This window comes from Netta rufina (genome assembly GCF_964035555.1).
Source record: "Netta rufina genome assembly, chromosome: 5".
Classification (NCBI taxonomy): Eukaryota; Metazoa; Chordata; class Aves; order Anseriformes; family Anatidae; genus Netta; species Netta rufina.
The window spans coordinates 10,782,833-10,804,946 of NC_140128.1; the positions used below are offsets into that span (position 1 = coordinate 10,782,833).

The 22,114-nt window shown below is 37.2% G+C and overlaps 1 protein-coding gene across 1 annotated transcript in view; it reads right to left on the minus strand.

Moving 5' to 3' along the window:
- NELL1 (neural EGFL like 1) overlaps positions 1 to 22,114 on the minus strand; it is a gene marked incomplete at both ends in the record, with an annotated part of 286,983 nt that overhangs the window by 198,528 nt on the left and 66,341 nt on the right. Inside the window, 4 exons of the mRNA XM_084287507.1 lie at positions 7,892 to 7,991; positions 14,695 to 14,768; positions 17,059 to 17,161; positions 18,015 to 18,149. Coding sequence (XP_084143633.1) covers positions 7,892 to 7,991; positions 14,695 to 14,768; positions 17,059 to 17,161; positions 18,015 to 18,149 — 412 coding nt within the window. The remainder of the gene's footprint in view (positions 1 to 7,891; positions 7,992 to 14,694; positions 14,769 to 17,058; positions 17,162 to 18,014; positions 18,150 to 22,114) is intronic.

Here is a 22,114-nt window from a genome sequence, read left to right on the forward strand (position 1 = left end):
AACTCATCTTCCCAAACTTCTCCATTCAGCATCTAATTTATACTCTCCAAGCAAGATCACTATTCTGTTAGTGTTTTGGATAATATCCAAGAGACAACTGTTTTTCATAATATTTTCTTTGTGGCTGTTTCCCCTAAGACTGTGACATCCTAGACTGTTTCCTGCTCCTTTAGAATAATAATTCTCCCTTGAACTCATACACAGTATTAGTTTTATATTTAATTATTATTGGTAGATAGTACAACTAAGAGCCAAGATAATATCAGTGCGCTAGCCTAAGCACTATAAAATACTTTAATTTATTGTGTATTGTTACTATTGTACTAGGATTTGAGGTTTATCTAATATATTTATATATATATATATATATAAACAATAATATAGAAATGATTTAGGTTGTCTAACCCAAACAGTCCATCTTTTAAGCTGTGATCATTTTTTGGCAACTTTAATACTCACAATTAGCCAACAGGAAAACCTCTCAGACTTAATTTTCATCACAAGTCCCAAGTCCCAGGTCAACCACTCATTTCTAACAGGACTTGCTCCAAAGCACAACAGCCTGACAAGCTTACAATAGTTCTAAGAATTCTTCACTGTTTACTTATCACCTCTTAAATTCATCAGCACATACTATGACTACACTAACTATCCATTTAGCACCAGTAAGGCTGCCTTTTTTTGTTGTTGTTGTTGTTTTTTAAACTTTCTAGAAAAAAATTGTATCGCTTTCATTCCCTTATTACCAACAGTATGCAACATGAACCTCCTCGGACTGGAGTCTGCTTCTCCATTCAGAAGCAGATTTGTGTTTCCAAGCTTGAATGCTGTTAAAAGAGCATAGAAGAAAAAAGTAATGCTCCAGTTCTGTAACTTAGGTATATGTAACTGGGGGCTCCAAAGAACTTCTCTTTGTTCTCCTCTCATTAGGATACACAATCAGAGAACACCTACTATTTCTCTAAATTGCTTTACCATTTGTTATTTTAAGAGATGTGTGGAACACTGTGTTTCTTGCCTTTAAAAATGTTGACTAAAAGTGACTCAATCTCTATTTCCCACAGCATTTCAGAAAATTTGTTCCACACCTCTGTAAGTGGAAAGTAGCATGCCTATCCTGTTAAGAGCATGCATGGTGCTTCAACTCCCTACGTTTTCAAGCTTTAACAAAACAAACTTAGTTAAAGGTTGACGAGCAGAACATAGATGATTGTACAGGACGCTAAGGGCTCACTGTACCTGGGTCAGAGTAGACACGCCACTGGATCAGAGGCTCTAGCAAGTGTTTTTTTTTTCTGTTTTTTTTTCTTTTTTTTTTTTTTAAGCAAAGACACACATTTAGCACTTTAAAAGAGCCGAGTCACATACCCAAGAAGTGTGGTTCCTACATTTTCTAGACCCCAGTCTGCATTATCTCCAGCTGGGATTTTGGAAGCAAACAAAGAATAAAATACTACCTACTCTTTCTTAGCTGATATTGAATCTGAGTTCTTCTCCTGCTCTTTGGGCAATAAAGGCCAACTAGTATTTGTCTGTAATGTGAAAAAGTAAGCTAACTCTGTTTTTCTTACCTTTAACAACCCCAGTTCAACATCTAATTTAAATACACGTTTAAATTCATTCATATTCAGCAAAACCCACCAGGAATGCATCCAGGGCCACTGACCAATTAAGACTGTGCTTATACATACTCCTGACTAAGCAGGGCGGGACCTAAGCACTGACTAAAATGTCACTCTATTGATGGAAGCAATTACTTATTGCCAAATAAGCACAATGGAAAAGAATGCAAACATCTGATAATTATTAGTTCTTCGCCGTGAAATGGCAACAATAGGTTTCCTTCAAAATACCGACACAGTTGTCAAAACCACCCGATGATACTGCAATAGGGTGTCTGAATGCCAGTCATGGATGGCAGCTTGCTGAGGGCATTCATTCCTGAGGGCATTAAAAGGAGTGTGGCCAGCAGGTCAAGGGAGGTGATCCTCCCCCTCTACTCTGCCCTGGTCAGGCCTCACCTGGAGTACTGTGTCCAGTTTTGGTCTCCCTGGTACAAGAAAGACAGGGATCTCCTGGAAAGAGGCCAGCAGAAGGCCACAAAGACGATACGGGGCCTGGAGCATCTTCTCTGTGAGGAAAGGCTGAGAGACCTGGGTCTGTTCAGCCTGGAGAAGAGAAGACTGAGAGGGGATCTCCTCAGTGTATGTAAATATCTGAGTGGTGGGGGACAGAAGGATGTAGCCAACCTCTTCTCAGTGGTTTGTGGGAATAGGACAAGGGGCAATGGCTGCAAGTTAGAACACAGGAAGCTCCGCACTGACATGCGAAAGAACTTCTTCAGGGTGAGAGTGACGGAGCATTGGAACAGGCTGCCTAGGGAGGTTGTGGAGTCTCCTTCTCTGGAGATATTCAAGGCCTGTTTGAATGCCTACCTGGGCAGCCTGCTCTGAGGAACCTGCTTTGGCAGGGGGGTTGAACCCAATCTTTCAAGGTCCCTTCCAACCCCTACAGTTCTGTGATTCTGTTATTCCTATTGCCCAGGTGAAAACAGCTGAATTAGCAAGACTTCAGAATATTCAGCCAAGTCTTATCTGAGATGGTCAGCTCTTCTCTAAATACAGAAAAAGTTTAAAATAGAATCATCAAACATGAGCAAGCAGGCAATTGGAGAGGATTTGACCGAAGCTCGGAATATCTTCAATAGTTCTGATAATCTAAACTCATTTCAGGATAACTCAGATGAGAAGGCAAATGAGCATGGATTAAAATTACAGACAAACACATTCAGAACAGATGTCAGAAACCATTTTCCCCACACATATGCACACAGTTGCCAATGTTCACAACAGCCCTGCAAAGTCATTCAAGTCATTCATGATACAATTAGATACTACCAAGAGGGGAATTAAATATCGAAGAGTTCTTCAGATTTTTGATAGGCATGATGACTTCTGTTCCTTCCCCAAATATATCTGACAATGTTACTCTTCTTTATCAAGGCTGCTGTAATGCTTGCTCCGATTTTTCTACAGAACATAATAGGATCATAGACCATTATTCATCTTTCAACTCCCAATATTTGACTGTAAAAAGACCATTCATAAATGTACTAAAACAAGTATGAAAGAGGGTAGATTTCATGATACCAGACATAACATTATCACTTCTGCACAACATGGTTGTTCCAAGTAAAATCATCTAAATTTAATCACTTACTCCATTTGGAGTCACCTAAAAATTGCTCTAATTTTTTCCAGCCTTCTTAACCTCTTCACATTCTAGTTCCCAGAATCTGCTTTCCCAGAGCAGCATGCTCAACTGTTTTGTGCTTTCACTGAGCATTTTTTAAGTACCTAACACGTTTAGTAATTTGGTTTAATTATCAATTGAAGAACGCAAGAACACATTCAAAAGTATTGTTGGAATCAATATATCCTATCCATAACTCCTCACATTTTTAGAGACAACACTGCTGTGCCTCCCATTTTTCTGAGTTCCCTTAAAACTACTGTTATGCTTTTTGTACTTCTTTAAGTTTCCCTCGCTGCTCACTTCAGTAACTCTAAACTCCCCTTCTCTTGCTCTTCAAGGATTTATCCTTCAGCAATCCACGTTTCATTATTTCACACGTTAGAGGCTTCTAAAAAGAATGCTGGGGATACTTACATTAATAGCATGAGTAATGCCCAAAAGGTCCAAGGTCATTTACCCTCAAAATCTTCACAATAATTCTGGTTTAGCCCCACGTTTACCATGTAAACATATAAAGTAAAATCGGGGAACAAATCATTGGAAGAGACATAAAATTTGCACTAGCAATTATGCCGTTTCATGATCTGCGTCAGTTTTTAAATGAGTCATGAGCAATGAAACACTTTGAAAAGCAGTTTTTACGTCTTCTGAGACTGTGGTCCCATAACACAGTGGTCTGACATAAAGCAGCAACTTCATAAATTCTTTTAAGCTGCTGTATGATTGCAGACCTTATTACACACTGTTTATTTATGTGCATTAGAATAATGGCACTGCACAGCCTACCAAACTTCTGAAGATTTTTTTTTCTTTTTTTGCAGACAAAGGTCTTCTAAACCCTAAATATTGTTATAACTAAGCATGGCAAGTAACTAATGCATATTTACCAACCTCCATGATATCTTAATAAAACTAAAACCTTGAAATAATTCATACTTTACAGCAAAGAGAAACATTTTATTTCTGAAAAAAAAAAAAAAATACACCTCAGGTTCAGAGCTAGACAGAGAGAGATGAGAAATATGCTAATTGAAGAGCCTTCTCTTGTTCCAACTGAAAGAACTGAAATCCCCTTACAACAAGCAGTACAAGTGAGGATAGCAGAAGCCTCATTTTTAGACTGTAGTGCTGTTTCTGCAGAAATGCATGCTTCGGCTCATCAGTAGCATTCTCCCCTTTCTCCTAACCAGCATCATCAGTCAATCTAAATCCATCAGCCAAACCATATTACACGATAGCAAATAAAAATTACTTTCTCCAGAAAGCAAACAGCTCTCACTACTTCATTATTTCCTCACACCCTCTCATTTAGAGAGCATGACTGAAGGAGCTAGGGGCTGTTGAGGCTGTTCTAACATACCAAAATTATGAGCATAACAACATAAAAATTCTCTCATGAAATTTATTTGTATCACTCATTCAAAAGAGGAAAAATCCACTCGTTCAAAAATTATACACTGTCTTTGGCAAGGAGAAAAACAGCTGAAGGGAATAATAAAACACTTTTATGACACTATTTTTTGTATTAGATTTGTCCCTGGGACATAAAAAATGTAGTAGGCATGCTTTAAGAAAAAAAGAGTGATTCGCGAAAAGGAAGTAAAAAAATATATTTTAGCACACAATGATTCTTTGTAAAATTTTACAATTAACTAAACTTTTTGTAAGCCTAAAAGACAGCTTAATACCATACGTCCTGCTAAAAAGCATAAAGTAGCCACATCGTGTAAACAAATATTTATATTAAGGCACGCAGATTAAGGGCAAAACAACATGTAGTCCACATTACAATCAGGATCTGTTTGGCACTACATATAGATCTACGTACAGATCTGTTGAGGCCCATTTTTGCGTTCAGGCCCATCAAATCACAAAAATAAACTGACATTGTACAGCAAAGTACTTCCATACTATGTCCACTTTGCTGTACTACTTATACAAACATTTTACTGAAATCTATACATTGACTTTTATTATACTATTTTCATTATAGTACTTCTGCCATAGTTTAAAATCATGTAGCAAACCTGAGGAAGAAACGGTGCCATTTGCCGTTTTTACTTTTCTAACCATTTATGACCAATAATGACTATCTAGGAAGCTCACCAGCTGTGTACATTACAGTATTCAATTCAGTCCTTTGCTGACTCACAGTTTCCACCACCATCAACACTACATTTTTTTGTGTGGTGTTTATTTTTTTTTCCCTTGCATAACCTGTTTTATTTTAAGCATTTAGCTGTTGATGTGGTCAATATTGTGGTCAAAGCAAAGGGATTTTAGCAATCGTTCAGCAAAGGTGTTTTATAACTCTACAGAACATGAAATTCAATTGAGGTTTTCCATATTTCAACAACTAGATACTAAACAAAGCACAAATTGATATGAAAACAAAACCTACCAGTCAATAGTATGTACAGATAAACTTTGCACAGTATCATTGGTCTCATTTAACATTACTATTAAAGTTTTACTTCATCTTGTTGACTGTTACAGTTAAATGCCAATGCCATCTGTCATCATACATATAATGTGAAATTTGCACATGATGTGCAAATGATCCATGTGGGTTTCCAATAATTTTTGATTACTTGGTATTATATTTACTACTGTGTTTTTTCCTCACTGGTTTTCTTCTTGGACAACAGAAGATAAACATAGTCTCTTAAGAAAATCTTTACTAAAAAACAGAGAAGTACTCTATCCCTTCCCAATAAAAGACATGTTGGAACATGACAAGACCAGAAACTGTAACTATGAGAAACAAGAAATTCTTAACAAATATTCCTTTTTTTTTTTTTTTTTTTTTTAAAAAAAAAAAAAAAACACCAGTGCTCTGCATATGATGAAATTATACACTACCAATTTAGGTTGCGTTGAACCGAAGCCAAAATGTAAAGCATATATTCCATTGCAAGATCTAAAAGGCAATTTAGGAGTGCTAACTTCAATTTATCGCCTTACAGCACTGACAAAACCAACCACAAATTTAAGCATAATTTCGAAAATAATTTTTAAAATCAAAGAAGAAATAAAAATGAAGAACACACTGTTTTAGTAGAAAGCGAAAGCAGGACTAGCATGGAAGATTGGTGTATCAGCTTGAAAGTTTATCAGAATTCATAGGAAGTGAAAGTACAATTCCTTCCTCTGCTTCTGGAGCCCATCACATATGCATACATATTCATGCTATTTTATAAATAATAAAAACAGTCTGGGGATGAATATCTAAAAAGGAGTACCTATCATTAACAATAATATAGGATTGAATAATTATAGAATTTATCTTTCATCAACTTTGAAGCTTTCAGCTTTCTAACACTTTTAAGTAATGAAGCTAATTTTTCAGTACTACGCTACATCAAACTAGGCCATCTGTTAAGAAGTATCATTAAGACATTGAGCCCTCTAAGGGACAGAGAAGTAACATTTACTGCTTGCTTAAATAGTTACAGATGGTTCTAGAAAGTGCTTGAAAAAATTCATGTTTATATTCTTAGTCCATCATCCAACAAGCAGTCTCCAATGTGCTGGCCCCGGCATTCACTTCCAAGTTCAAGGCCTTAGTAAATATTTAACTACACATATTTATTAATTAATTTTTACTGGCCAGAGGGACAGATTGAGCATTCCTCGGCATCTACAATGACACTCTGGAGGAATTTACATACAGGCAAGAAAGCAGTCCAGCAGGGCCAGATAACCATCTAAGTCTGGAACTATCTAATGCTTGTTTGGCATGCCTCTTGCTTGAACATTTCTGAGGTTCAGCACTAACAGCTGGCACACAAGACCTGCTCTGAGAGACTAGAGTCCCCTTAAGCTCAGCTGAGAATCAGTGCCAAAAGAAAGGTACGGAACAGAGGTACCATACAGGCATATCCAAGGAACAATCATAACACCTTTCACTTAGCAGCTCACTCATTACAACACACGTTAAGAAGAAAGCTTATTCAAGTTCCCTAGCCTTGTGAAATCATCCTCACTTGATTTCCTCAGCTAAGATATTAGCCGTGACTTGTTCAGTCTGATCCAGCATGCAACCAGGATTCACTAAGGATGCATGGGAATATACAAGAGGAACCTGCATCTCAACACCCCACTGGAAGGAGAACAAATGGAATTCTGGGCATTAGGGTTATTTTTTCATTTTTATTCTGTAATTGTTCAGCACAATTAAAAAATGAGTCCTGAGAGAACTCAAAACTAAATCAGTTTCAGACTGGCATCTTAACATTATTGTTATTTTAAGATTGAGAGAGCTCTAAAGAAGTTCACTCCCCGTAAGCTTGGAACCCTGTATATTTAGTGCAATTGCAAGTTGAAGCAATGTAAGATACCTCTTATTTTAAACAATTTATTCACAACAGGAATTCATAAGAGATACTGGACCTTTTCTCCCTCGGTGCTTTCTTTTCTCCCTGCCCTCTCTAATTCAGAGCAATTAAAACTATGTAGCCAATAAGTCTTCTACCCAAAGGAATATTACAGATCGGCTTTATGTGAAGGCTTATTACAGACTCAGGTACATAGGAGTACCTAATATCTCATTAAAAAGAATTCTTCCTTCCGGTGTATCCCCCCGTTGAATCAGCAACATACATTCCCTTCTAAGCATGCATAGTCTCTGGCTTACCTCTGCAAACACTGCAACACTGGTTCTCTGGAAGAACGTGATCTTTTCCCGAGCAGTTCAATGGCGGACAAGTCTCGGTTACTTTTACTAAAACTCCATTCTGAAAACAAATAACATTTTTTTTAAATGACTTGAATGAAAACACATGCAATGGCAAGGATCACAATTTTCCATCTACAACTCTGGCAACCTCTAATAACAGCAAGAGTAAACTAGTAGGCAGCAAGCTAAATTTATTTTTATACAATAAACCAGAACGTAAAGTAATTCCATTGGATGTTCATGTCCACAGTCAGAAAAAAAAATATGACACGTAAGTATTTGAAGGAATTAAAGAACTTCTCTCTAGGTTTTTGTTAAAGACAGCCTTTCAGCTTTGTGCAAGTCCCAGTTTAACTCCTCTTAGTTCATATTCTACATACCTCACTGCACTGCTAAGTTATTCAGCTCAAGTGCTCACAGCAGATAGACATTTTCAGATATCATGTATTGTCCTTCCGTGTCCAATTAAAAGGGTCTGTTCTTTAGAAGTACTGATCACCTAATTTCCACAAATCAGGTCCTTCAAAGCCATGGCACGCAGAAATCCCATCTTGAGGTATCCATACAGAGATAGCCATATAAAATGTAAAACAAGATAAAGATGTTCCCATGACTTTGATTTCTGGTAGATTTAGATTTAGACTGTAAAGGAGGTCTATTTGCCGGTAGGGATTTTCTGAAGTACTTGGCAAAGAACAGAGCTGAGGAGATTTTGCACCATGATTTTACTCCATCTTCTTCCCAACCATGAAATCACTTTCATTATAGCTGCAGACCAAACAGAGCTTCTGCTCTTCAGTTAGTTGACTCTTAACATCTTGTCCCGAAATAGCCTTCTCTTTTCTCACCCTCCAGCCTTCCCTATTTACCTCGTGGATCAGAGACCAACAACCAATTCTTTGCTGAGTTGGAAACATCTGTTGTCTATCCCACAGGACTGTCCACACTTGAGTAATTCTATTTTCCCAAGCACTATGAACCTCTACGAAGAACAGTGGTAGCCAGTTCTATTGCCAGTAAACAGTCTGAATATGAACCTAGCCACTCTTCTCCCAAATGCTTATCATGGTGCCTCATGTGGCAGAGCAAAAAGATGAGAGTTTCAGCTTTCTTAAAATAAATTAATGACACTTTCTAGCTATCGTGATTGCAGAAGAAGCTTAAAAAATATAACCCAAATGCATCTAGGGCTAAGAAAGCATTGGACAACTTATACAAAAAAAGACAAAATATGTTACAACAGCCACAAACCTCATAATCCGAGGGGTCAGATACATGACCTTGCAGAGAACATGTTGATAATATCTATGCGTCTATCTGATATGAAGAAACATCTCTATGGAGAGACACCCTTGCTAGCCCGAAGCTTGCTGTTAAGTCTACAAGACACTGTGCCACACCATGCTGAAGGACTAGCTCAGGTGTCAGAAACCGTACAGTTAAAACTCTTTGCTGGTAATTAACCTCACCAACAAGGCCACGCTGATTCAGCTGTGTCACTTCAGACTCCAGAATTAGCTTTCACAGCATCAAATTGTCCTACACAGTTATGAACACAGAAATACTTACCGAGTCTACAAGGTGCAAATGATGTACAAGGTGCCCAGTAGCTAGCAAGACTTAAAACTGAGAATTGCAGCAGCAGGGAGTGAAAAGTGACCGTTCTGCAGACACGGCTAGTGACTGCCCATGAGACTGCATTCTTAAGTCTAAACAAGGTCAAGTCATTTTTCTTGCTGCCTATTTGTCTTAACTGGCAAGTTGCATCAGTTGCTGTCATGAAAAATAAAATAAAATGAACCCACAGGCATTAGTTTTTCCTTTTGTTTTGTGTTTTTCTGTTTGTGGTTTTTTTTTTTTTGAAGTCTCCCTACAGTATCATTCAGCATGCATCATCCAAGCAAGTGCCCACACTAGAGCAATGAAGTTAATGGAGGTATTAGGTCTCCTGATCTCACTTCCAGAAGTGAAAGGCAAGAATCCCGCATGGTTGCCTGTGCAACAACAGCAGCAAAGGTGATAAAAGAACCGGACACAGTAAGCCGTCATTTACTATCATGTTATCAAACTACCAGCTGCAAAAGCTCTAGCTATAAGTTATCACTTATTCAAGCTTAGACAAGACAATCACAGAAGGGGTACAGTATGTCATCATATGTACAAAGTGTTCGCTGATGATAAATCCAATCAAATAAACAGCAAGAAATCAAGAAATAGTATGAAAGTCAAATCAGTGATCTGGATAAACCAAAAAGCTAAAAAGGAAAAAAAAGAGAGAGAGAGAGAGAGAAATGTAAGCCATGTTCATGCCCTGTTTAGTGAATCATAAGGAGGTTTAAAAAAAAAAAAAATAGAATTAGATGAACTGACAGCTAAGATTTTATTTCCCTGAAGTCTCCTGTTTTCTGCAAAACTTGCAACTTGATAAAACAAATCCAACAAATGTTTTAGAATAATAAAAATGTTTCCATGATGAATATTCTTTGGATTATAATCAATTTGGTACAAACACATACAGATCCAATTATAAGAATTATCATCATTAGATTTCAGATTTTATCCATGGAGATAAATAAGAGTAGTTCACACTTCAGAATTATTGCTTCAGGCTGCTTTAGAAAAATGGTTGACTTTTTATACTCTGTCCACATATGTATTCATAGAATCTGGACAGACAGAGATGTTAAAAAGCCCTAATCTTCTTCTGGAATAAATAGGTCAAGCTCCAACTGTGGCATGCAGTATAAAAAGAATGAGATCTGGAATCAAACATTTACAAGACAATTACGCTTCTTGTAATTACAAGGATAAGTACAAAATATTTTTTTTTTTTTTTTTACAAAAATAAAAATAAAAAATGGGTCCAAGCCTAATCAGTGACATGCACTGGAAACTGGAACCACAGGCTCAGATTACTACTTTGGAAAATAATAGCCAGATATCAGTTGTTTGTTGTTGTTGTTGTTTGGTTTGTTGTTTGTTTTTTGTTTTGTTCTGTTTTGTTTGGTTGTTTGGTTTGGTTTTGTTTTGTTTTGTTTGGGGGGGGGGGGGGGGGGGGGGGGCGTGCTTGTTTTAGCTGTTATTGATAAGCCTTTCAGTATAAAGTTCCAGATAGTGTCCTCAGCTATCACTCAAGGCACCACATTGCTCTTTATTTTTGCAAAAACCTTTTAAATTCAGCTTTCTCAAAGTAAGTAGAGCCCTGTCCATCTTTCTAGCATTTGTATGGCATTCCAACTCCCCACTCCAGCCATCAATGAATAAGAATTCATTCTTGCACCTTTTGTTGTCAAACATTGGCCAGTTTTGAATAGGCATCGTGTCATTCACAGGCATTAACCCAGAAGTCAGCTGATCAACTGGAAGTTCCCAATCCAGCAGAAGTTATAGAATTCCTTCCATTGTCTTTAAATGAGCCATGCTATCACATTGTTGAAATCCACAAAGTGAAATAACCACTTACTGAATGCAGCAAGGTGCAGTTTTCTCAATCACTGATACACTTGCATTTTCTAGAGTGACCTCAACAGGCTGGAGAAATGGGCAGACAGGAGCCTCAAAAACAAGAAGTGCCAAGTCCTGAACCTGGGAAGGAATGACCCCATGCACCAGCATATGCTAGGGGACGCACGGCTGGAGAGCAGCTCAGCAGAAAAGGACCTAGGAGGCCTGGCGGACACCAAGTTAAATATGAGCTGGCAGCATGCTTGTGTTGCAAAGAAGGTTAAGGGTATTGTGTGCTGCATTAGGCCAAGTACTGTCAGTTGGTGGAGGGAGGTATTCTCTGCTCAGCACTGTTGCGTCCACACATGGAGTACTGCATTCAGTTCCCCAGTACATACGAGAAATGAAACAACAGAGAGAGACCAGCAAAGTGTCACTAGGATAAGAGACTGGAATGCCTCTCCTGTGAGGAAAAGCTGAGAGCTAGGGCCATTTAGCCTACAGAAGACAAGGATCAGGGGGTTCTTATTAATGTGTGTATGACTATCTGAACAAAGGATTCAATGATGGCAGAGCTATGTTCTTTTCAGTGGTGTTTGGTGATAGAATAAGACGCAATGGGCACAAACTGAAACACGGGAGGTTCCCTCCAACCATCACGAAGCACTTCTTTACTGTGGGGATGACTGAGCCCTGACACGGGTTGCCCAGAAAAGCCGTGGAGTCTCCCTGCTTGGAGTATTCAAAAGCCACCTGGACATGGTCCTGAGCAACCTGCTCTGGGTGTCCCTGTTTGAGCAGGAAAGTTGGACCAGGTGACCTCCAGAGGTCACTTCCACCCTCAACCATTCCATGATTCCTAGGAACACATGTGCACTTATTTTTGTCATTTTCTCTTTATAGATTAATCTAGAGAGAGGGCAGGATTCCAGCTGGGAACAAGCAAACGGCTGTCTATCGGTAGCATCTGTGCTTACAGTTAAGAGGATGTGCACCATAAATATATCTTTTAGTCTGGATTAGTTTTCAGAAATAAAAAGAACTGCTCGCAGCCTGATAAAGAAAAACTTTGATCCATCTGGATCCATCATCATTATTATTGTAGTTAGATCGGATAAATCTAAGTTAAAAGCCTCTTAAGCTTGGATCGGTACCTATGCAAAAAAAAAATAAAATAACTCTATCTTCAAATACAAATTAAAACATGAAATTTCAACGTCATCTACTTCACATTAATGCACCTACAAATACATCCTGCTTTATAGACACAGGAACTACTCCCTGAGACTTTTTTTCCCTCAGCATTTGTCTTTCTACACTAATAAATTGACAGTTGACCTCTATCCCCCCTACTGTATGTCTTCCATGGATCAACAGCTTTTCAAACTTGATGTCTGTTTTTCAAGTCTGAAAAATTAAAGCACGCTTTTTTTTTTCTTCTTTTTTAAATGAGTTGTTCCCCTAGCACAAAGCCCTTTCTTTAGTTATTCAACAGCAGTGGCAAAAGCAGCAAAAATCTCCTCACCTTCTCCACCAGCAGGTCTGCATGGAATAGAAAACAATTGCTACAGCAACAGTTCAACTCAATACCATTCAAACTTCATCTAGCAAGCATTCCTAATTGAGGTAGTAAATAAGCAGGTGTTTCGCTTAAGGCTTTAAGAGGTCATGCTTAAGGCACACTGAGTGATCCTCCTGTCTACATATAGGTCCTGTTGTTGAGGCAAAGATAAGCACCCACGTAAATACTTTCCAAAGTCAGAATGACAAGATTTGCCAGTGAGGTTTGATGTCTTCTTGAAACACAGCTGTAGAAGTATCTTTTTTTTGAGGCATAAGTCCATTTTTTCATGATATCCCATTAGCATATGTTTTTTCAAATACTTATCGATACTCTTCATTAAGATATAAATAATACAAACTGTAACATTACTGCAATTAGCATTGCCATATGAACTTCCTTCAACAATAAGTAAAATGCAAAAGCTCTTTTCATTATTATTTCTATCATCTCTAACATGAGAAATATTTTATGGTCAGTGTTCGCTTTTAATCTTCACAAATGTTTTATCATACTCATAACGATGAATGTAATGCTCTTACTGATAGCGTAGAGTTCCAGAACCATAATTTAGATCACTCTGTTTTCACTTTAATGTGAAAATTCTCCCGTTCTCTTCATCTTATTTCATACAGGCAGTTTCCCTCTCAAATAAACATTCTATGCCATATTATAAATATAACAGGCACCTTAGTCTGTCTTCAAGGCAACGACCTTGCCCACGTATTTGTATATACAATGTTGAGCACCCCTACACAGCCAAACACTAACAGCAGCTAAGTAATTTCTCACAACAAGCTGCTTTCACAACATCTGCAACCAGTTATTGTCCATTTCCATTAGCGAACATAAAATTGCTACTCTGTACACTCAGCCACAAGCACAACAATAACCAGATCATTGTAATCTTTTCCAAATGTTTTTCATAATTGTTCTAGCATACTGATCTGTCAATAACATTTGCAAGCCTTCCCTTTATCACCTTCCCCCTCCACAAATTCAACAAGATGTAAAAAACAAAAATACTTGAAAATTACATGAGAGCACAAATGTATTTAAAATAGCTGTGCCTTTCTGAAGCTATAAATGATATTTCAGGCATAGACATACTCAAATTACAAGAAACACATGTCTCAGCAACGCAATGGGCCTTTTATCATCATCTACTACTACTCTCTTCTCCTAAGGCAAGTCTTGACAAAAACCGGTTTCTGCCACACTTACACACCACGTGCAGCACTTACATATTCACTAACACTCCCTATTATGAATGCTTTTGTCTAAATACTGACTGTAGTTGCAGAAGCATTACAAATTTGACAGAGACCCCAGTCCATTTCTTAGTAATTTTATTAATTTACCTCACCTTGTAGTAAGGCCAGTTCAAGTAATACTAGGGAAAGCCTATCATAATTCAAACAATGAAAGCCAGGTTGCTACAAATTTTACAGAACACAGCTTAAGTTAGCAGCAGCCTCAAGACGCTTCTGCCTCTTTCTAGACCCCGTGAAAGCCAGAGATGAAAGAGAAAATATCCAAGTCATTGTGCATGTTGCTATTACCCTGCAAGAGGCATATTCTTGCCTTGTCTACATGTCTGTGACTTTCAGTCACTTCAGGGTCACCTCTTCAAGACAATGGACATCACCTTTATGCGAAGAAAGACTAAAAAAATACACTAACTTACCATTGTCACTTTTGAACACCACACATGCATTTAAAATCAGAAAAAAAAAGTATACAAAATGAAACTTACTCGACATTCTCTGCAGCTCTTGGTTAATACTCGTTGACCTTCCGCTAGCACTTTGCCTCCATAGATACACTTTGCTGTGATTTAAGAGAAGGTGAGGGGTTAAAAATAAAGGAATAAACATGGTTTTTAAGTAGTAAACAAAAGCAAAGCATAACACAGAAGAACACGAGTACTCACAATCAAATATAGATAGCATTATCATAGCCAGTTTGATTCCAAAAAAAAACTTTAAAATGAGTACTCGATCAATCTTCATAACCTTTAAGACATAAGTGTGTTTCTAAGGACCTTTTGTTTAAATTTACACACTTAAAGCTGTTAAAAAAAAAAAAAAATTTACAAAAAAAACTCATTTAATTGTCCATAACACATTTTAAAATCAGACTTCTTTCTTTTGGTATCCCAGTTTTCTTGATTTTTCCAAGCTGCCCTAGTTTATATGCCTGAGTTGTCATCTCATTTATGAGAAAAACTTCTGATCAGGAAGCTTTGTTTCAATTAGGAATCCAATAAACTATTTTTGGAAGAAAATGAATTAGAGAAATTTATTTTTTCTTTCTGTCTATTCTCCTGACACAACCACTTTTAAGAAAATCACAGACACACCAGAAAAGCAAATCGAGTTAATCCGCAACTCAGAAAAATGATGAGATTTTAAACAGAATTATAGCCTTTTGTCAGATAGTCATCTAAAGGCTAACACAAGATGGCAGGGATCAAAACAGAACCACCTCATTTTTAAAACCCTTAACATATCACACAGTAGAACTACTTTGTTCGTTAACCCACAGCTGAGACAGGAAACTCCAATAATCCAGACATTCAATAATCCCTAGAGACAGCAAATTACAACTGATGATTCTATCAGAGCTAAATAAGAAAAGCATGGAGAAATTAACACCTGTGGTGCAGCTCTTTGGAAACTCTCTGCAATTACTACTATATACCCAAAAGTGACTGACTGTGGCCCTAGCGTATCATTCTGTCAAGGAGCTGGCATTTACAATCAATTTCAATCAACTTCCATACATCTCTTCCCAGTGACTGACATACTGAGTTCTTGTCAGAATAACAAGTCAAGTTTGTGCCAATCACTGACAAAAGGCAAGTCTGATTGTTCATCTTTCCATTACAAATACCAGGAACAGCTTATTCATGGGGATATACATTGAATCTACAATTTACTGCCTTGCAATTCTTTTACGTCCAATTTTGACTGTTGTTCCTACGCTCATTGTCAGCAAACGAGCGTCAAGAGAAGCATCCAGTACCTTAAATCCGTAAAGGAAATTTCTAGAGTCTGTGTTACAAATAAAAATATTTTGAGACAAAATATATATATATATATATGTATATATATATCATTCAGGCAGGGCTGCTTTTCCACCTAAGTTCCCTGTCCATAAATGTCTTTTCATAAGCAGAATACTCATGACAAAATATAACAGAAATGAGATAGCACGAGTAAACAAGACCAAGTGCAAAATCACAGCTCGGAGACATTTGTGTTTGGGACTAATTAATTCCCTGACTGAAGAAAGCCAAAAGAAGTCTAGGCAAGTGTTATTCTTGTCCAAATAAATCTTCAAATAATTCAACATCCCTCTCCTATAACTATAGCAAAACTCATACGTGAAGTTTACTAGTCTCCAAGAAGAAAGTGGGGAAAAAAATGCCGCTACTTAAGGCAAGACTGGCATCAGTATTCAGCCAAAATTTCCATATATGAATTGTCTCTGTCCCTTATACTATCATTAAGGCATCAAGTATTAACTATTCCTTCCAGCAATGTTACTTTATGGCTAACATTTCCAGAAGGCTGATAATAAAACTAATCACAAGATTTCTATCTTCTCATTATCTTATTTCAAAATGAGTTAAAACAATCACTGTATGCCATGATGTTAACTCAAGGTCTGAAATTCTATCATGTTTATTTTAAACAACAATCTTCCAACCCGAAAAAGACAAAAAGACAGATAACACCTCAGTTTATTACTAATCACTATGAAGAGGCTTAGACCAAAAGACTGCTGCTCCTCAACATCAACGGGATGTATAAGCTGAAGCCAAGTCTGGTTTGTTTGTTTTTGTGGTTTTTCATTTCCAAAAACAAGTAAAAGCATACTTTTATACTGACAATGCACAGCAAGAGAATCTTAAGCATTTACAATGCTTATTCATTTTTCAGCAAGTATTTATTTTCTTCTTAAATTGCAAGTTTGCCACTGTGTTTCCTGTTATCAGAATTACCAGGACCTATGAAAGTCTTTATAAAATATGCCTGTTTTCAGGACAAACTCAGATCTGCTTAACTGGGGGGGTAGGAGAGAGAGGGGCTGGGGGTCTCTGTGATGTACTCACCCTTGCATATTTTACAGCACTGGCTTTCCACATGCACTGGGAGAGCATCAGGAGGACAATCGAGAGGGGGACAGGACATCCTTCGGCATTCTACAACTCCGCTCTAGAAATGTTTTAAGACAAGATTCAGCTACGATTGTTGTAATTGGTGAGTATTTTGTACAAAACAGAGCATGCAGAAAACTAAGTAAATGAAACTAGCATTGTGGATTTGAGACCCATACTTGCATAACAACTTAAATCATAACTACAAACTTGAACCAAAATGCATTTGAAGGTGAACCACCCCTATGTGTTGATACTTTTTACTGGTTTTATCCCACTTTCCCTGAACAAAGCACATTAAACAGAGAACATAAGCCCATCTTTACAACAACGTAAACACTACGCTCTGTAAGCTGTGCCAATCATCTTTGAGATTTTTAACAATCTGTTTTCTATTTTCTTGAGCAAATACAGACTCTCTTCAGATATTTATCAAATAATTTCAACGAGACAAGATTTACATACTAATACTCTTCTATTCCTCCATTTTCATAGTGATAAACACTGAAAAAAGAATCTGCAAGTTGTTACCATTCAAGATGCAACCAAGCACCTATGAATATTATTAAGATAATGCCTCCATTTTGGGGAAAAAAACTGCAGTGAAAACAATTCCAAACCAAATACAGACAACGCCCAATCTTGTTCTAAAACCGTGAAGTCCTCACAGATATAAATAGAACAAATAAGACAGCGCTGTCAAGGGAAAGCAGATTTTATTTATGAAGCTTCCACACAGGAAATGTCAATTTTTCATTTATTTATTTTTACCATTTCCCTTTCTATTGGTAACACTGTCACTAGATACATATGAAAAACATACCAGTTCTTTAGAGTTCACATTATGTATTCAAGGACCATTTTCACATTTTAATTAGGTCCTTCTCCTTAAACTGTTTAAAATTTCTTACTTTGCATGTGCAATTCCTGCAGTGATCATCTTCAACCCAAGAGTCTTTGTCTCTATAGATCAATCCATTTACTTGACAAGTCTTCTCACAGTGACAGTCTTCCAATTGACTCAGTCTTGTTTCTGCATAATTTAGCTATAAATGAAAGTAACTTGATGAGATTTCTGCAATTTAAACAAGTTTTTTTTAAAAGCAAATATAAGAAAACATTACACTTATTTTTATCTGAACCAAGTTTAACTACCTTTGAAATGCTGAACTAGGATGTCAACGGGTATAAAATAACACTACTCCTCTGACTTTGACAGAGCTACCTGTGCAAACTAACAACAGCGTATGATTTATGCAAGCGTCTCTTGTATTTTAATGAACCCCACTAAGATCTCCTCAGGAAGGTCTAGGCACTACCGCTAAAAGCACACAAACTACAGTTGTTTCTAAATCAAAATTCTTAATGGTCCATCACCCTGATTATGAGTCATAAAGCATAAAGACTGGCCGACTGACTTTTCCTAATTATTTCCACCTCTTCTTTGTCAAGCAACGGCCAGACTAATACTTTCTAGCTTTCACAAAGGTCTTAACCTTACAATCATAAGTAATATTTACAGCATTTTAATATAGTCTAGTATGAGTATTCCCAAGACTGAATCATGGAGAAAAGTCATGTTCCTGGAGTAAGCGCTAGTCTGATGACTTTCTCTTCATGTCCTTCGCTGTTCCCATTACCTCCTCAACTCCAGCTGCTAAAATGCATATAAAGAAGTTAAAACTGATGCACCTTTTCCATCTGCATGATAGCAATTGCTATATTTTCTGATGAGATACTACACAATAATAAGCAGGGAAAATGTTCATTCATGTAGAAGTAGAAAAGGCTTTTTGAACCACCCCACCATCACAGACCTACCTAGGGATGATCCTGAACTGGAATTCCTCCAGGTAAGAACACCCTTCCCACTATGCATACCTGGTATGCCTGTATACCTGCCATCATCTCAACCCTAACAGAATTCCAAGTGATTTTCTCATGTACAAAAAGAAAAAAAAGTCTTAATCTTTAGAAGTAAATATGTGCATTCTTCAGGCTCCAGAACTGCCATTGCTCTAAACACTGCCCTAGTGCAGCTTTATGGGAGTTTCGCAAGGTTGTTATTTTTAACATTGATATTTGTCTTATGTATATGAACCATCACACTAAAGCTACTGCAGAGAGGCTACCAAAATCTGGCACATGAACAAATTAATGCACACTTAATTCTGCTATAAATACAATGCCATTATTCTACATCATAGGTTGCTACATTTTAATAGTAGAAAATTTGAGAAAAAAAAATAAAAAATGAATGCACGGTGCTCTAAGTTATTTTTTACATAATTACATATACTGGATATTCACACATTTCCAGCCCCCAAAATTCCACCCACTTCTAATGTCTTTTTTCATACCTGCCAGTAAAAGAGCAAAATATTTAGGGGAAGAAAAAGCAGAGAAATACTCAGCAAGTTGCTGTGGGTTTCTTTTATTTTTATTTTTTTTTTTCCTCTGCAGTCCTCACGAGGGAAAGCTCTGAATAACAGTGCTTTATTTAAGTTGTTATTCTAAGATAATATTCATCTACCCCAAACTCATCATGATCTAGTGATTTCAAAACTGCTTTTCACATTTTAGAGGCAAAACCATTGTCTTACTGAACTGCTTGTATTCAGCAAAACCTCTCTTCAGGTCATTATGTTTAGTCATTATATTTACAGCATATAAAACATTCAGATTTGTTAAAAGGGTGTTTGCTTTGTCGTATGCTTCTCCTTCATTCATGTATGTTGTTTTTTTTTTTTAAACAAATGAATTAAAAAGGAACATTCCCATACAAGCGGTCTATACACATTTTTTAAATAGCGGTTTCTTGGAATACCCATTTTTGACAATAGTAAGTACTATCATCCTTTATAAATTAATCCAGGAAAATTATAAAATATGAGAGAATATTTTCCATTTATTAGCTTTTCATATCATTTCAATTATCTTGCTGAATAAGTTTTATCTATTTCAATATCATTTACATACTATTCCGAGAAGCATCTTTAAACACACTAGATCAATTAAATATAATCTGCTATACTAGAGCAACTAGAAACATCCTGTTAATTGACAATTTTCTATTGAAATCAATAAAACAATTAATTCTTTAAAATTAGCTGATATATTTTCTCCAGTGTTGCCAAATGCACACAACTAGATTTGTTAAACTTTTAAAATGTTACTAGAAAATCCTGAAGCTTCTCCTATTCTTTAGCATATGAACAGAAATACACTAATGAGGGAGAAGCAGCCTCTACCATACCAAATATTTTCCGTGTACTAACCAATATCTAAGTTCTTAACATTCAGGAATATTATTTGTTATTCACATAGCTTATTTGCCTTGCTTCTCCTCTGCCCATAAAAATAACCAAAAGATGACAGATTTCTGTTTAAAACGTATTGTTTCCAGCAAAATCAATAACAAGTGTATCCAAAACAAACAAAAAACTATCAAACTTTACAAGGAAAACTGTTCACGGAAGTATCTGTGGTTATATCAATCCATGTTATAAACAATCCAGGTAAACTATTCCATCAATGAACTCAAGAGCTTGATTTTCTCAGTTTTAAATCGAACTCTACTTCAGCCTTTCTGACCTCAGCGAAGGAAGAAGTTGCTGGAAAGTTTTTGTGCTGGATGTCTTCAGATCCTCTCTCCAGCCCCAACAACCATCCCATCTGCATAAAAGCACACCCTAGTGTAGGCCCATAATTTAACAAAAATACATTGTATTCCACTGAAATAAATGCAAGAGATGCCCACGTTGAATTCCGTAGAGTGTTAGAAGTTGTATGAACTATTTTACCCACCATATTTAAAGAGGAACCAACAATATTCCAGCATGGAGGTTAGAAATGCTAAAATATAACACAATCCATTCCCACCTGCAGCAAATTAACATTGCAGCTGGATTCCTAACACACTGAGCTACGGTGTTTCTCTATGTAAGGGCAGAAGATTAAATCAATTAAACTTATTTACTGGAAAGACTCAGGCTTCATTCAAATGACATCAAAAAATCGCACAGGCTTAAAAAGCTATGTCTTTACAAAATGTTGGTGGGAAGAGGATACAACAATGGTTAGCTGGTTACAGGTCATCATCAGATACCCCTGTACACAGCACTCCATGACATCTTGCTGTAGACAGTACTCTGCTAGGCCCCTTTCATAGTCCCCATGTCCCATGCTGAGCCAACAAAAGATACTGGGGCCCTGAGCTATAGCTCGAGAAAGAGTACTTCCTTCTCCTGTGTACAGCATAACTTGTACTGCTACCAAAATTGGTTGGCCCTAAAGCCACTAGGTCTAATGCTTTCTTCCCAGGAAAGCCCTGGACTGAGTCTTCATCGTTTTACATTATATAAGCTGCACGTAAACATTCGTCGCAAACAACATTCACTGGATTATTTAGTGCTGTAAAACATCTGTAACCAAGCACAGATTGAGGGAGAAACCGAAACCCTAGACAGAGCTGAGGCTAAAAGCTACAGCTGGACTTGAAATATTGCCTGCTTTTCCAAAGCATGTTCATTCTCTGCATCTCTCGGTGCAGGGCCAGGAACCAAGCATCACTGCTCACGCGGGTTGCTTGCCTCACTGCAAGCCGGTCCCTGACCACATGCCCTGTCAAATGGGAACTCTACAGGCCACTCTACAGCTCTTCTAAATGCTGCTCTTTGCATGCCATACATCAATCACCCCATATAATATACTTGCATCTACATTAGAATCACTTGTGGCTATTGACCCCAGGACTAAAAAGACAGATCCAATCCTTAATGCTTCTCTCAAGCCCCTCTATTTATTTCGCATTTGTCTACCGAATTAACTTCCTTTCCTTCTGCATGCATTTTTCCTGATCAGTATTTCTGTACCCACTGCAACAAAACAGTCAGGGCACTACCATAACAGAAAGGGAACATGCAATGAAGAATTATCCCAGCACCACTTTCTGGAAGTAGAGAGTCTCTGCAGTACAAATGCTGTGTTATTTGCTTCCCCTTGTAAAGCA